The following is a 15,898-nucleotide window of genomic DNA, read 5'->3' on the forward strand; positions in this document are numbered from 1 at the left end:
GCGGTTTTCATGAACACTTACAGACAAGTCTCCACACACTCAGCCATTGTTTATTGAATTGTTGTTGTTCTTTTAACTGGTACTACAAAAACATAGTGGCGTATGCTCATTTTTCTAACATAAAAGCGTTGCACTTTTCATCATAACATGAAACCGATTAACAATTGACTTGATACTGTAGAGATAAAAAAAAAAAAAAAGTGAAGTGCCCTATAATGTTCTGATATCATCCTGTCACTACACATGTGCAATATAATGCTGGAAAAAGCAAAAGAAAGAAAGAATATATTGATAGTTTTACATGTAGCTTATTCAATGTGAAAATAAAACATAAAAACATAAAAAATGCATGCAAACCAACCTTAGAACAAGAGGTTGTGTACTGAAATATAAGTAACCCTTAAAACCTACTGTATGAGCCCTTTGACAAAATGAGTGGACATAAGGAAAAAATACTTTTACCTTATACCAATTAAGTTTGAACATTTTGTTTTCAAGAGAGACCTGCTCTCATGAGGAAAACTAATTCAATTGTAACTTATAGAGGTTTTTTCTTCTTTTTTTTTTTACATTTCCAACACCAAAACAACTGCAACTCTGCCATTTGCTCCAAAGATCAGGTGTAACAAAAACTGTGACAAAACAATGGCAGAGAAAAAGTGGTTGACTCGTTACAAACAGCAAAGAAATCACTGTAAACAGCTCAAAGTAAATCAAGAGTAAATAAAAGTTATTATGAGTTGTAAACAATACATCAGCACAGAAGAGAAAGGGCTAAGTGAGAAAAAAACTTAACACTTGTTTCCCTGTCGTAGAGCAGTTTAACACTGTTGATTGACCCAATATAAACCTGTTGTTTTATAAAACAGGTGTCACGCAGAATATGGCCAAAGTGCAGAGGAGTAAACCATCATGTGTGAGTACCTGGATGTGGAAGAGAGACAGATGTTGGTCTCCATGTCAAGAAACCTCCTGAAATACATCCCTCATACATAAAAAAATCATCATCGCCCTCATTTTCACACAACAATCACACTGACGCACTGACTACACAGCCTTTTCACCCAGAGCTGGCATACAGCATACTAAATGGTACCTGTGACTGACTGTAAACGCTGGGTAAACAAATGTTATACTGCCACACTGAGGACAATGAATGCAATTACATCCACAATTTAAGGATATCCCAGCATTGTACATATGTTTTATATTCTTCAGAGCAGGTTTAGTCAGGGGGACATCTATTCGTATTAACATTAAATATCCCTTATCAATGGGGGGGAAGCCACAAAAAAACACAGTGTGGAGCAGTAAGCCATTTACAGGGAAGTAAGTATTTTAGAGTAGTTATACAGATAATCAGGTAATTTGTTGGCATCAACAAATTTGGTGTTTTAAAGTCAAAGCAAATACATATTTTTCTCCAAACCAAATCCAGTGGACATTATATGCAGTATAGTACAAGTTTAAGTATAAATGTAATTGGAAATGTAGGTGAGCTATCAGATGTCCCTCTGAAAGTAACTGCAGAGAGTGATATTTAAAAATAAAAATGATTTCAGAGTATTAAAAATGATGTTCCTGTGAAAGATTCTGCCAAATACAACCAGATAACAAATATCTCACCAACATTATCCTATTCTACCACCACTTCACTACTATTACTGTAGTACAAAGGCTTTATCGATGCATCCCTGTTCCACATCAGTGGTAGTACATTTAAGTCTTGGATTCTAAATTTGTTCAAAAATCTTTGGACCCACATTCAGTCTGGAATGATATGATTAGAAACCATTAAAAGACTTAAGTTTTAGGTTTCAGTAAACTATGATTTTCAGCATAATTGATTCAAGCTCAGGGATCAAACACACAACATGTTGTTGAGTGGCACTATGGAAAATATGTATTAAAAAAGATAAACAACTTCCAGACATTTAAGAAAGGAAGTGGGGCGGTGAAAGCACAAAAAATAATCACAATGAAAACAAGAGTAAAAAATAAAATACAATAATTCCTTCAACCATGAAAGGATCACAGTTATGTTTTCAAAAATACTGATTCGGACTGCAAGTGTTGAGTTCAGCATTGGAGGAGGAAGAGATATAAGACGAGTGTACTGTTTTAACCATGACAAAGACAAACAAGCATACAGCAAATAAAGCATTTCCAAAATAAATGGCAGGAATACTGATTTGGCCTGCGATGTTTTGGTCCTTTGATGCAATTTGACTTAAAAAGTCTTTAGAAAGTTGATTGTTCTTTGATGCAGAGACCAACTCCAACTATTCTTAAGGAGGAAAAAAAAAATCCCTTTTACAACTGCAGCACATCAACTGCGGTGTGGAGGTGACCTCTTTGTCTTCAGATGGCAGCCACATAGCCTGGGAAGGTGCTTTGAAGTTTAAGGTCAGTTGTCCTCCTCATCATCGCTGACAAAGCTCCGTCCATCCTGACTCGTCTCTCTCTCCCTGAGGAAGGTCTGTCGGATCGCCTCCAGCTCCGTCAGCTCCAGACGGACTTTCTCCAGGTGGAAGGAGCGGCGGTTCTGGATTTGCCTCAAGGGGAACGGGTTCATGTCGACAAAAGCGATACTCATGAGCTTCCTGCAAAAAAGAAAACAGAAAAGGAAAAAGGCGACCCTATCAGTCTGTGTTTGTCTTCATACACCCGTCACACAACGAGGAGCAAAGCCCGCAGTAATAGTGCATGAACACAGACACCAGGACAAAACTGCAGTTACAATACCTTGAATCGAGGATTGTGCTTGTGAAGTATCGAAGATATTTGAAGATGGCTGTGGAATCCTGCAACTTCAAAAACTCTTCCTCTTTGTACTTGAAGAGAGCCAGGGCGAAGCGAAATATGATCTGAGGAAGATAACCATCAAAGCTGTGAAATTCATGACTTTTTTTGTGTGACAGCATAATACATTCATCATCTTTGACTTGCACAGTATAAAATGGCTGTCTGTCTATTAATTTACTGAGTTTACAGCTGAAACTACACTTGACAGAACTACAAATAGGCTACAGACTAAATTGGTGATAATAGTTCTGCGCAAACGCTACTGTTGTAACTATCTAGTGAACACATAGGGGAACATTGAGGAACTCAAAAGCCAAATATGTTCCTCTCCAGTTGGTGGAGCGTAAAAACAAAACCAAAGGCGAGCGACCACATGAGGGCTGCAGGATAGAAGAAGCAGGATGCAGGATGTGTAGCAAGCTGCTTGCTAACAGGTTTGCCATTTAGCTAAAAAGGTGTTAAAATATCTTTTTTGGTTCATCTGCCTTCAAATGGCCAAAATTAAGTTAGTGCAGGGTTACAGATGCTTTTTTTTTTTTTAAGGAAGTTGTAGGCGTTTGCAGATATGTTGTTTTGTTAAGCTAGCAAAAACATGGCTATTTAGACATTGACCAGGCACATATCAATATTAGCATTTGTCTGAAGCCGTGTTTGTGTCAACATGAAAAAACTGAAGTCCACTACTAACACAAATTTTGACTGTGTTGGAGGTCTCCTGATAAAAAATATCAACGTCTTTAACTTGCTGGGTGTTTGACTTTCTTCAGCAGCTAGTCGCTAACTTTATGTCTATGATTTTCTGTGCAGATCGTGGTCAGGGCTGTATCAAATCTTTTTGCTGAAAATAGCCGCCTGAGGTTTATGAGAGCACTGCCTGCAGACCATAAAACCAAAGAGCTACAACAGGCTACAAAGCTTTGTACGTGCAGTGTTGGGTGCTAATTTCATGTGAAATTACACATCAGTGAAATCTCAAAACAACAAATAATGGAACTTTAATTCAGGCTCACAGAGGTTTAAGGGTTTTGAAACAAGTGCTGGTGAGTTAAGGTTTGTTAATACCACCAAAATGCATATATGGGAATTTGTTTACACCGAAACAAACTTATCAGACATACCATATGTAGAGAGGAAGGTAAATTTAAACCTACTCAACTAAACTGGCTATATCAAAAAGACTGTTTGAGATTCTTTAGTTTTTAACTTTGTTTTAGATCTCTGTGAGCATGTCTGGACATAAGTTGTTGTGAGATAAGAGGATCACAGTTTCTCTCTCTCCTCTACCTCTTACCTTTGGACCTTCATAGAGAAAGGCATCCCAGATCTTGAAGAGGATGTCGCTCACCACACTGTCCACAAACACCACCAGGAACCAGTTGAAGGTGATGAGGGAGAAATCCACCTTGTACTGCTCAAAATGGGTATGAAGTCGGGGCAGCTTCTCGCTCATCAGGTCCTTGAAGACACGCTGGTCAACCTGCATAGGCACAACCATTTGTTAATTTCTTTTTTTTTTTTAACTGCCAACAAAGACCTTAATTTTTACACCAGGGGGAGAAGATGAGAAAATACCCAACAGGGCAAAAGGCAGCAAGGAATGCTGACCAGACCACTTCACTGCATTCCTGCTCTACTAAATCATCAGCAGCAGGCTCGGTCACATGAATACGACATCACAGTCATCAAAGAAACCTGTTCACTTTGGTAAGGAGACAGGAACTAGTCCCTGTGTTTCCCAAGTGCTGCAAATATATATACCTGTGAGCCAAGAAGAGTCTTGGTGTAATAGTCTCTTGGCATGAAGACTTCCACGATGGCTATAAGGCTCCAGAAGGCATCTTCTTGGTCCAGATAGAGCAAGGCAATGGCGGCCAGCCTGTCAAAATTGCATGCAATAAAAATGAATTGTAACAACAAGGAACAACAACAGAGAATCAGAGGAACCAGGTGCCCTCCTGTTACCTGTTGAGGCCCTGACAGTAGCCGATATCTGGATTCCTCCAGGAGAAAGCCACCAGGACGTTCCTGAGTTTCTGGATGCCGCCTGCACTCGGGGAGGCATAGTGCTTGTTGTTGGGCAAAGTACGCAGCAAGTCCAGCTCGATCTGCTTCGAGGCTGGGTTGGGCTTCTCCCGTGCCACATTTAGTAAGGTCTCATAATAGTCTGGTGCCAAGTGGTCCCGAAACTTCTTGACGTGGAAGGAGACACACCAGCGCCACACCTGAGAGCGGTGCTCGTGGGGAACACCGGAGCGAATCAGGGCTTTGAGCTCAGGGGAGCGCACCAAGTCTCTGTTCATGGTGCTGGTCAGATAGTTCTCCCACTTTACTCCCACCGACACCTCCTGATTTGTCATGGACAGGGACTTCAGCTCCAAAGCTCTCACCTTCGCAACCAGCTTCTCTTCCTCTTCTTCCTCCTCGGGCACCGTCTTGAAGCCAAACACGTCATACTCACTAACATTGAATCACAGCAGGGAGAAAAATTATATATTAATTAATTATAATACTATATTATATTAGTCGGGGTGGGGGGGTGGGGTCACATTCTGTCAGCCTGCCTTCACACTTGCATCACGTAGAGACTACCTGAATTTCTAAAAATACATTTTTTTGACACGCTCCAAAAAGGATGTGCCTGAGCTTGTACATAAGTCTGACACACTAATTAGAAGTGTCTGGAGAAATTAGGTGCAACTGTCAATCAAAGTAAAAACAGGTCTTGTGAGCTGCTTTCTGAGTCTGACATCTGGGTCTACTAAAGCTCCTGAAGCAACATCTGTGTCTTTTTCACTCCAAAATTGGATTTTTCCTCGATTTCTAGCCGATATGTTACTGCATTCCTCCAATGTTTCAGACAGTATGTTATTTCTGCAACACTACAATGAAGCTGCGCTTGAAAATCCTCATTGTGACAAGTCATTAATCCTTGCACATACAGATTTCTGATATTTAAGTTAAAGTTATTTAAATTTCAAGGTAAAATCTAAAATGTTTTTGTGCTTTCCAAAACTAGTTCTATTGAATATGACATAACACAACAGGGTTTTTTTGCACGGCCCCTACCTGACAGTGTTGGGCTTGAAGATGGGGTGCTCTAGCTGGTCAGGAGCCTCTGCCTGCAGCGCATCCTCTAATAATCTGGAAATGACCTCGCGGGCAGGACTCTGCTCTGATGAGGAGCAAACTGGAGTCTTCACTTCCTGAAGCAGCACCAGATACTTACTCTCCACTTGACACAGCTTGGCCTCCAGGGCCGTGTACTGCAGCAAAGACAGAAGAGAGAGGGTTAACACTGAGTTTCAGCTTGGTATTCATTTTTTCCTCATTTGTGTTTTAGGTTTCGGGGGCACGAGCCGAGGTCTTCCCGTAGCTGAACCTCCCCCAAAGTTACTCAGACTTCCTGTTTCTGTTATGTAATGCACCATTAGTCAACAAAACGCAAGATGGTACCTTTGCTTCTAGAGCTTTTTCTCTGCTCTCTGAGTTTCTGCGTAACACTGTAAGCTCTAGGATCTCTTTATTCAGGAACTTGTTCTGGGATTTGTAGCCTTGAAGACCGTCCTGAAAGGGAAAAACAAACACTGTGTTAGTTTAATCAGTGAGAATTGAACTACAGCAAAAACAAACCATGAAGAATTACAATCTTATGTTAAACTGAGATTACAGAAATTAATATGACAAACGTTTCTGCTGGTTCTACAATCAAACTCAGCTGTATTCTCTTAATCAACTATAAATCTCTTTTGGGTTTTGTTTTCTTCACCTTGAGGATGTCCAGCTCCTGCTGCTCTTTGCCGGGAGGTAGCGAACTGCCATCATTTGGATTTCCACTCTGTTCTGAGTCCTGCTGCGAGAGTTTTATGATGACTTCATCCTTAGCCTGGATGGTCTCCATCAGCATCCCCAGCTGGTCATTAATTTCCCCCACTTTAATCTTCAGGCCCTTCAGCTCCTGCTGCAGGCTATCTTTCTCCAAAGATAGACGCTCCATGTGGCCACACAAGGACTGGATCTGTCCATCTCTTTCTTGAAGCAGGGTTTCCAGCTGGGTGATTTCTTCCTGGGGTACTGCCTGGGGGGACTGGGCCTGGTCTGAGTCTGCAGATGGATCTGGATCTGGAGCTGGAGCTGGGGCTGGACGGTGCACTGTCGGCCTCTCACACTGAGATGTCCTTAGAGTCTGCTGCAGAAGTCTCACCAGCTCCTGGGAGATAAAGACAATTTGTCTGGTCAACGGATAATCAGGATATGCTAAACTGAAGTTGCCTTGGTCACAGAAAACGTGTGTTTGTTGAACTAAATGATCTTTGTGCTTGTGGCGTATATAATAAGCTTAAAGCTCAAATATTGTACGTTTCATATGATCTTGTATTATCAACTTGGACACTAATGTGTAAAGTCAAGTGCATTCCACAGTTTTGCAATACAAAACAAAGTGTCATCTTTGCCACAATTTCACAATCCGTTACTGTAGCTCACTGCTATGGATTTCAAAATGTAGCGATAAACTTATGTTTGTCCTTCTAACAAACATCTGTAATAGTACTGGTCCCAATGAATTGGGACATAAATAACATCACCACAATTACAACAAGTAAAAAAGACAATTTCACAAGGCAAAAGTCTTCATTTTTATATAATATTTAGTGTGGCTTTTGTTAAACTCATAATTTACTACCCATACTAATTCTGGAGATCAGTAAGCCAAAATAACCGACCTCATCTAGTTCAATAACAAAAAGGGTCCCAGAGCTACGTATATCATTAAATAGCTATGCTGCACTGAGAAAACATGGCCAAAATGTTTATACTCAGCTCATGCTTTTGCACTTGACTGTGTGAGAAGTGTGCTCACGTAAACAGACCCAAAGGCATGGGGTCAGAGAGGCCGACACGGTAACTGGGACATAACACCGACAGATTCTTTCAGAAGACATTTTGCAAATGTAATATTATTAAATAATATTGTAATATTATATAATAACTCTGTGATCACTAGGCACATTAGTATCTTTCCATGCTAGGTGGATGAACTTCATTTAGCTTTTAACAAAAGGACGATGTGACTAATAAATTCAGCCTAGACCAAATATTACCTGGAGGACATAGATGTTATTAACAGTACTTCAACCTCAGCTTTGGTCCATTTGACCTGAACACTAACAGCATATTTCCAGCAGCAGTTACAGACTCAACCAGCTGAATCAGTGACTCAGAGTTCCTTACTAACTTCCTGCCAAATTTGGAGCTGGCACTTAACAGAGGAAGCATACACACACATACATTATTTATTCATCTGGCCAGCGCTGCAGCCGTTGTGACCAATCAGCTAAGTCTCCAAACACTAAAACAAGAACAGAGACTAAGGCCAGGGAACAGCACAGCTGTGACTGTTGTGAGGAAACTGCTCTTCTCTTATTTCTGGTTTAAGCATGACTAAACATTGCTGTCTTCCTTCACCAGTGAGCCCATCAGAATGACACCACAACCTCAGGCTTTTGCTTCATTCACTGACATGATGGTTAAAGCTTTACAGTGTCCAGTAGAGACAATTCACTCATCATAAAGTTAAATCCTGGCAGTTAAAAGTAAAAAAAAAAAAAAACTGTATATACATAATGTGTCACTGTGAAAATCAATAAGTCTTTAAATTAAATTGAGCAATATCTAAGACTACTGTTAACAGGCTGGCTGGTAAGATGAGCTTTAAGACAACAAACAGGAAATTAAATTAAATAGTCTTAAGCCACATAAAGTACAGGAAGGTAAAAGGAAGTTCATTAGTTTTGTGGTTATTTTGTCATAGACCAAAGTATTGGCTAAATTTGAAGGTAAAGTTTTGATAATGATGCTTAAAGAAAGGACAACGTGAATATTCTTAATTGTGATATGAACATGAATGTGAATAGTACTGCTTTCAGTATCAGATAATTCATCCAGTGCTTGAGGACTAATGTAGTCCTGTTGGTATAGCCGCTCCCATACAGCATTGTCTTCCTTCCTACATGTATGTTTTTTTTTTTTAAATGCTATTATGTTGTTTGAAATGGCAAGAGAAATAACTCTGTACCTTCTGACTGGCCAGCTCCTCTCTGAGTTTGGCCTGCTCCTGCTGCATGCGGCTCAGCTCTTCCTGCTGGCTCTGGAGGCGAAGCTGCATCTCCAAAGGTTTGCTGCCGTTGCACTCCACTGGGGAGCTCTCAGCGCTGCGCGTCTCAGCGCTGCGCCCAAACCTTCCGGAGCCCATCATGTCTCGCAGCAAAGGCCTTTTAGGCCGCGTCGAGTTGCGCACAAAGTCGAAAGTAAATGCAGATCCAAAGGAATCTGAGGGAGAAGAGAATTTCACCATTTGCTGCCTGTAAACCCCACCTATAGCTTCAAATGGTATGTGTAAGAAACAGAAATGAACAAAACATTAAGTCAGTCTGTTTGTTATAGTGATGAGTAAATGGAATAACACAAGCCTGTGTAAGATGAGTATGAGTATTAAATCCTAGCTAGAAGGTGGGTGGCTGAGGCAGCAGGAAGTCCACGTACGTCTGTGAGTGTCTGGGTGATGCTTCTGTTCAGGGAAGTCCTTGGGCGGGGCATCCACCAGCTCCCACTCCTCTGTGCTGCTGTTACTGGTGTAAAACACACTGCGTCTGCCCTCCACTCCTCGGCCCTGCCGCAGATAGGACATGGAGTTCCTAACAGAACAGAAAGCAGGCAGGAGGGTGAGTGAGACCATGAATGTGGAGCTTCTGCGACATCCTGGGCATTAAGCGATTGCTACTATTTAAAATCCACATGGACCATGGACACACTGCAGGCAAGCTTCATGCTCTGCTACTTTGTAAATGGCAACAAGAGCACACAACAGCCTTTCTTTGTTGAGGTTTTTTTCACTTTTGCCAACACGTGAACTTGACACAATTTCACAAGGCAAAAGTCTTCATATTTATATTATATTTAGTGTGGCTTTTGTTTAGCTCATAATTTACTACCCATATGTCGTCAAGAACTACAGAAAGAAAGCTGTAGAGAAATTAAAACAAATAAAAAACAACAGCAGTTCCCTGCAAGATGGATTATCAAAATAAACTACTCAAAACTCATTATTATATATATAAAATAAATAATCTTAGACATACAAAAAACATTCTTTAATATAAACAGGGCTTTAACTTACCGTATCTCTACTGTGTGAAAGACCTCTGTAACTCAACCTTGACATAATGGCCATCACATTATGACATTTGTTTGGTTTAACTGTGTGCAACAGAATGACGTTCTCACCTCTTGTACTTCACACTTCTTTCTGTGTCCACAAAGAAGTGTGAAGGCCACGTAGCGAATCACACTCAACTCACACGTTATAAGCGTGCAGGCCTGTCTGAGTCTTTAATATCACGTCCCCGTTACAGCGACATTCTTCAGCTTTAACGTCTGCACATGAGCTTTAAGTGCAGAAACTGCTGACACACTGACAGATTTAAACACAGGACTGGTATAGGCTATAGATGAGCTGCTCTGTCAGTAGCTGTGTGTGTGTGTGTGTTGTGGAGGCACACTATTAAAAAGCAGCATTGCAGCTTAATTGCTGCAAGATTCCTCTGCACCTTTATAAGTGAACTCTCTTTCCACCATTGATACAAAAGCAAATTCCAATCCACATGTCGCATTTTTAGCATTTCAGTGTGCTGTACCGCTTGAATAGAGATGTTGTCTGGCCCAGAGGGGGAACTGTTGATGGCTTATCAACTAGAGCAACTAGTGAGCTATGAGTGTAACCATTTCCTCTACTGCAGTAGAAGAAGAAGAAGTGAAGAGGTATTTAGTTTCCTCACTATTCAAAGCTCTACTGTGGCAGATCAACTAGTTGTGCCTGTTCAGCAAGGACTCAAATCAAAGGCTTGAACACACACTTCCCTTGTTTGTCCATTTAGCCTTACCTGAGTTCTGTACCAATGTTTTTGAGTGAGTTGAGGGGGTTTGTGGACGCAGCAGAGGGTCCTCGGGCTGACTGGATCCCCACCATTCCCCCACCATCTGTTTCTGTATCGATGGCAAAGTCGCTGCGGACCTTCTCCATGCTGTCACTTGGCTTCTCAAAGACGCAGCCATCTGAAAACACAAAACACGGAGAAACTAGAATAACATCATAATAACACAGCATTACTCATATCACCACAACACTCTGTCTTTCATAGGACCTTGGGTATATCTATTGTTAGTGGAGGAAATGAGACTGTAGTGACCCTGGATGGATTCCAGAATAAAGTGAAGCAACACTTGGAGTTACCCAGAATGCTATTTACCACAAAGAAGGATGCCTGTGGGCAGCTCCCTAACCATCAGAAAATACAGTACGTAGCATTTCTATGTCCAGACTCCTAAATTTAAATATTCCCTTTGTATGAAATTAGCTGAAAATAGAAAGCGTGGGAACATTTTTGCGGGCCAAGCAGTGCTGAGGACAGCCACTGACAAACAGCCGACAAAGACAACGATCTGACACCTTCTGCTCTTTCAATTTGCATATTGAGACCAGGAAACAAATCTTTTTATGGTCTATAAACCTGTGTCACCTTTAATTAGTAAAGCAAATAAGTCAATGTTACAGTTTGTCTGGGCATGCTGCGTCTAAACCTTTGCAGTAACTATTATTGTTAGCTATTAACCATTAGTATTTATTAGTAACAGAAAAAAACATAAAATAGTCTACTAGCCATTCAAAAGAGCTACATATAACATTTAATGGCCTATTCACAGTTCGGGAGACATTCCTGAAAGATTTTACTGGTGTTTCCTGCTCCACACATTTCAACACTATTCACTGACAAAAGTTCAAGAACTACTAAGATGGAAATAAACCAGGAAATGGGGAGAAAAAGCATTAAAAAAATGTATCATTAGTTTAAACTACTTGTTCATTAAAGTTGCTTTTAGCCATTTTTTGTACAATTTGTGATTTAAAAGCATTTGTCTTGTAAGAGGCTAACTGATATGTGTACACTGATACTGATGAGGTGGGTTTTGTGCCTTTTGAAGGTAGAATCACTCGGAGCATTTTAAAAGAGAGTATTATTAGGTGTGTGTATGATGACAGGAAAAGGAAGAGGCATTCACACCTCACTTAGCAGACAATACAAGTCACGCCACTTTAAAGAGTTCTCATGCCTCACTTGGTTATAATATTAACCTTTTAGTCTCAGCACAATAGTTGCCCAGTCTCTTATCAGTCAAGTCTCTTATCAGCTAAAACAGATGTGTAGTTTTTCTTTTTTATGAGAACTAGGATGATCTGAAAATAAGTAATTTATAGTTGCTGCTTTACCTACTGTGCAAAACACACATAGGCACAGGGACAGCATGAGAGAGCACTTCAAAAAGGTTTCAACCTAGAACCATCTTGCGGTCGGGCGACAGAGCTATCCATGTACCACAACAACAAAAAAAACTGTCAGAAACTATGGGGCTCACAACAGCCTCATATCCAAGTTATCCCAAATAGCTTTCCCATGAAGAACCACATGACAAAACCAAACCACAGTCCAGACTCTACACATGCAACCAGGTGTGACAGCTCCTTTTGGTCCCAATCATTAGAGCAGTTAATAGACATGCTGGTTGATGACGAAATGAAACAACTGGTTAACGAGAAAGAAGAACATCCAAGTTATGATGAAAATGACGTGTTAATAATGTTCCACCGTATGAATATACTGTGTTGTAAAAGCTGACGGATGTTGAAACCAGCCAGCACAGCAGATAGTGCATAGAAATAAAAACGCATACCGGATAAAGTAGCAGGGAGACCTTTGTTGATTTCTGATTTTATCAGTGTTTAACACAACCACTCCTACATACTCTTTGTGTAGAAACTCGGGAACCTGGCAACAAAAAGCTCGACTTGTGTTTGCAGCACTTGTGTGAAACATGTGTTTACTTTCAGCTGGTGTCTGGATGTGATAAAACAGAGCGGGGGAAATTAACATTGTACATTCCCACTGTATGCATGTGTGTATGTGTGTTTGTGCGTGTGTACCTGCCTACCATTTTCTTTGCCTACAAGGCCGGTGGGAGGATGGGCCAAGGTCGGGGAGCTCCAGCTGTCTCTCTGGCCGGAGCCACGTGTGTTGCTGTATTCCCAACGTTTCTGCTGCAACTGCTGCAGCCAGTAATGCATCACCTGCTTGCTGGGAGCCTAGAAATACAAAACACACACAAACAAACCCACGCAATCAACGTTACTGTCACTATCTTGCATGGTAAACGCTGACACAAGTCGCCTCAGACGAGATCAAAGGTTGAATGACAACTCAGAGATCAATACGAATTAAGTGACACTGGTTTTCAACATAACCGCTGCGCTGTGGATACAAACACAACATATGAAGCAGTTTAAAAGCACTTTAAATAGCAAGTTACTATTAAAGATAGGTCATGTGAACGAGCACAGACGCTGGTTTCAGTCTCAGTTCCAGCCTCGGGCCACACAAGCTGCTTGGTATTAACCATTCACACCATCTGCTGGAAAAACTGTGGCAACCTTTGACAGGCTGCCAGGCTGAGTGAAACCAGAGGCACCTGTTTGGGCACTGTAGCCGTCACAGTCATATGACGAGAGAGGAGACCATCACATGAGATGTTGTGACCCTTCACTGGGCTGAGGTGTCATGAGGAAGAATGAGCTCATGTGCATTTAAATCATTTAAAGCCTAAAGAGTGTAAACAGTGTGCTGAGAGTGTGTTTCAGCTGAGTAATGTGCTGATGTCTGGGAAAAACGTCCAGCACATGTAGGTCATTTCTTTTAAACACCAGCTTTTCTTAAAAAACTGATTGAAAATCAAATCCACACCCATGTCAGCTGTAATATTTACATGTGTGAATAAAAGCAAAGCTCGTGGTAAATCTGTAAAGTTAGAATGGGTGTGTCTGCTTGTTCCACAATGAGAAAAGGAAGTCACAGATGACAGCAAAAACAGACTCAAAACAGTCATACACACACATGCCGGAAAAGTTTCTACCTTCAGGAGGAACTCCTTCCCGGCCGTGCGGATCTCAAACTGACCCTCTTCCCCCTCCACATCGTAGCTGAAGCACGCATCGCCTATTTCTATGTGTCCGAGCGGCAAGGCATCTTGGGGAGTCTTGAAGTAATACAAGTAACATTTCCTCGGATCATAGACGAACCACCTCGGCTTGTACCCTCTCAGAGGCCCCTTGCCGGACAGTTTGTTCAAGTAGCCGCACAGCTTGCAGGCCTGCTCCTTCGCGCTCTCGACCTCGGCCACATCCACGGACTTGGCGGCCAGGATCCGCGGAGCTGTGCCGGAGTTTGCTTCGCTGCCATCCTCCTCTTCGTGCATCTTTCCTCGAAGTTTCTTCTTCGTGCAGCGCAGCGGATGCCCACTGCTGTTTCCATCCGCATGACTGCCTGCCTCCCCGGACAAGGGAGCACGGGAGATGTAGTTTATTTTCAAGTTGGCGCGTGCTCGTGTGTGTGTCTTCGCGCGTGCGTGCGTGTATGTAAAGTAGGAGCACCGCTGGGTGGTGGTGTTTGACAAGAGGAGGGAGATGAGGGCATAGACCCCGGCTTTCAGAGAGTGGTGCAACAACTTTAGCTACCTGCTGCAAATGGTGAGACACTGAAATGCATTAATTCATTCACAAATCACACTGGTGAACACATAGACATAATGTCTAACAAACAGGAAAATCGCAGTTATTGTTTTTTGTGTTATTTATTTACTGGTATAGGTCTGATGCAATTTCACATATCATAACATTTGGCACAGTGTAGCCTGTATATAAAATACTATATTACAGTGGTGTTAAGAAGAGACAACAACAATAGTAAAAAGGTGTAGCTAAAAAACAAGTTTGCCAAAAAGAAAAAAGAAAAAAAAAGGAGATGGACAGTCCAGAAAAAGACAGCAAACAAGCAGACGAATAGTCAAGAAAAAAAAAAAATTAAACAATCAATACAAATCTCGAGATGCAACAAGATTAAAGCAGATATCAGTGGAATGTTTTTGTTAATATAAGTCCTAAATAGTCCTATTTTCCGTCAGCAATCACTTACATGAAGTATTCAGCCTAAACACGAGTCTCTCCGTCACTCTGCTCTGCTGTAACCCGAGGAGAAAATTTTCCTTGTGGGATACAAGTGTTATCCAATGAGGAGAGAGAACGGCATGAAGGGCTGTGTGTGCAGCCAAGGGATGCGCGTGAATGTGGTGACGTAGCACGAGGATTGATGCCTGACAAGGGCGGGGGCTGCTAACTCATGGTGCGTTCAAAGAAACTCGTACTTTGTGTTTTTCCTTCCTGTGAAGTCGTACCAGTTCGATCTGGTACGAGTTCACGGGTCGGAAGTTACGAGTGGCCGTTATAGGGAACTTTCACAGACAACAGGATGGTAAAAACACGAGCTACGGGTTACCTGGAACGCTACCAAGTCGTAGTTGTGACTTGAAGCTGTAACTTACGGTTTCAAAAGCCTGCCTTGAACGCAGCATTAGCCGAAACGGCCGTGAAGCTGATATCTGCTTTAATCTGGGCCTTGTGGCAAAAAGAAAGATAGAAAAGAAACTGCTGGGCCCAGGTTGAAACCCAAGCTCTTTATGTCAGATATAGGTTTACATGAGGCCTCTGCACAGTGCAGCACGTGGCAGCTTCAATACGTGCCCCCACTTACAAATTTTGCATTCACAATCTAATTTATGTAAAATTATGCCAGTATTAAGATTATAATGTGTTCAAAGTATGAAAAGGAAAATACTTTGTATGGATCCTGTCAGTGTTAGCCTATTCTCAATTGTAACTGTATCTGCCTTTTGGTAGTTTGATCTAAATTTTCAAACGAATTTAGTAGTTACTGTACATCTGTAAAATAAATATTTTTTAGACACATACTCTGTGTAAAGTAACAAATGTTGACAACCTTGTAATTACTTATTTGCGGAATTTGAGTAGGCCTAATGTGATGAGTTGTATCCTACTATTGACAGAGTTGTCTATGAACCAGACATGTCCACCATGTTAGTACAAGGACAAGATGAGACAATAATGTGGGACTCTTGGTTGGTATTGCGCTCCTGT

At 41.4% G+C, this 15,898-nt stretch overlaps 1 protein-coding gene across 1 annotated transcript; it reads right to left on the bottom strand.

Annotated features, from left to right (window-relative positions):
• Positions 1-30: 30 nt before the first annotated feature.
• tbc1d2b (TBC1 domain family, member 2B) lies at positions 31-14,183 on the bottom strand. Its single transcript, XM_083972936.1, has 13 exons — positions 13,822-14,183; positions 12,847-12,997; positions 10,743-10,914; positions 9,346-9,497; positions 8,879-9,132; positions 6,572-7,012; positions 6,259-6,369; positions 5,872-6,068; positions 4,768-5,262; positions 4,564-4,681; positions 4,097-4,282; positions 2,746-2,867; positions 31-2,603 (listed from the first exon to the last, which is right to left on the bottom strand). The coding sequence occupies exons 1-13, from the start codon at positions 14,161-14,163 to the stop codon at positions 2,408-2,410; spliced, it is 2,937 nt and encodes a 978-aa protein (XP_083829062.1). The 5' UTR covers positions 14,164-14,183; the 3' UTR covers positions 31-2,407.
• Positions 14,184-15,898: the final 1,715 nt, after the last annotated feature.

Source organism: Trachurus trachurus (genome assembly GCF_905171665.1).
Source record: "Trachurus trachurus genome assembly, chromosome: 6".
Classification (NCBI taxonomy): Eukaryota; Metazoa; Chordata; class Actinopteri; order Carangiformes; family Carangidae; genus Trachurus; species Trachurus trachurus.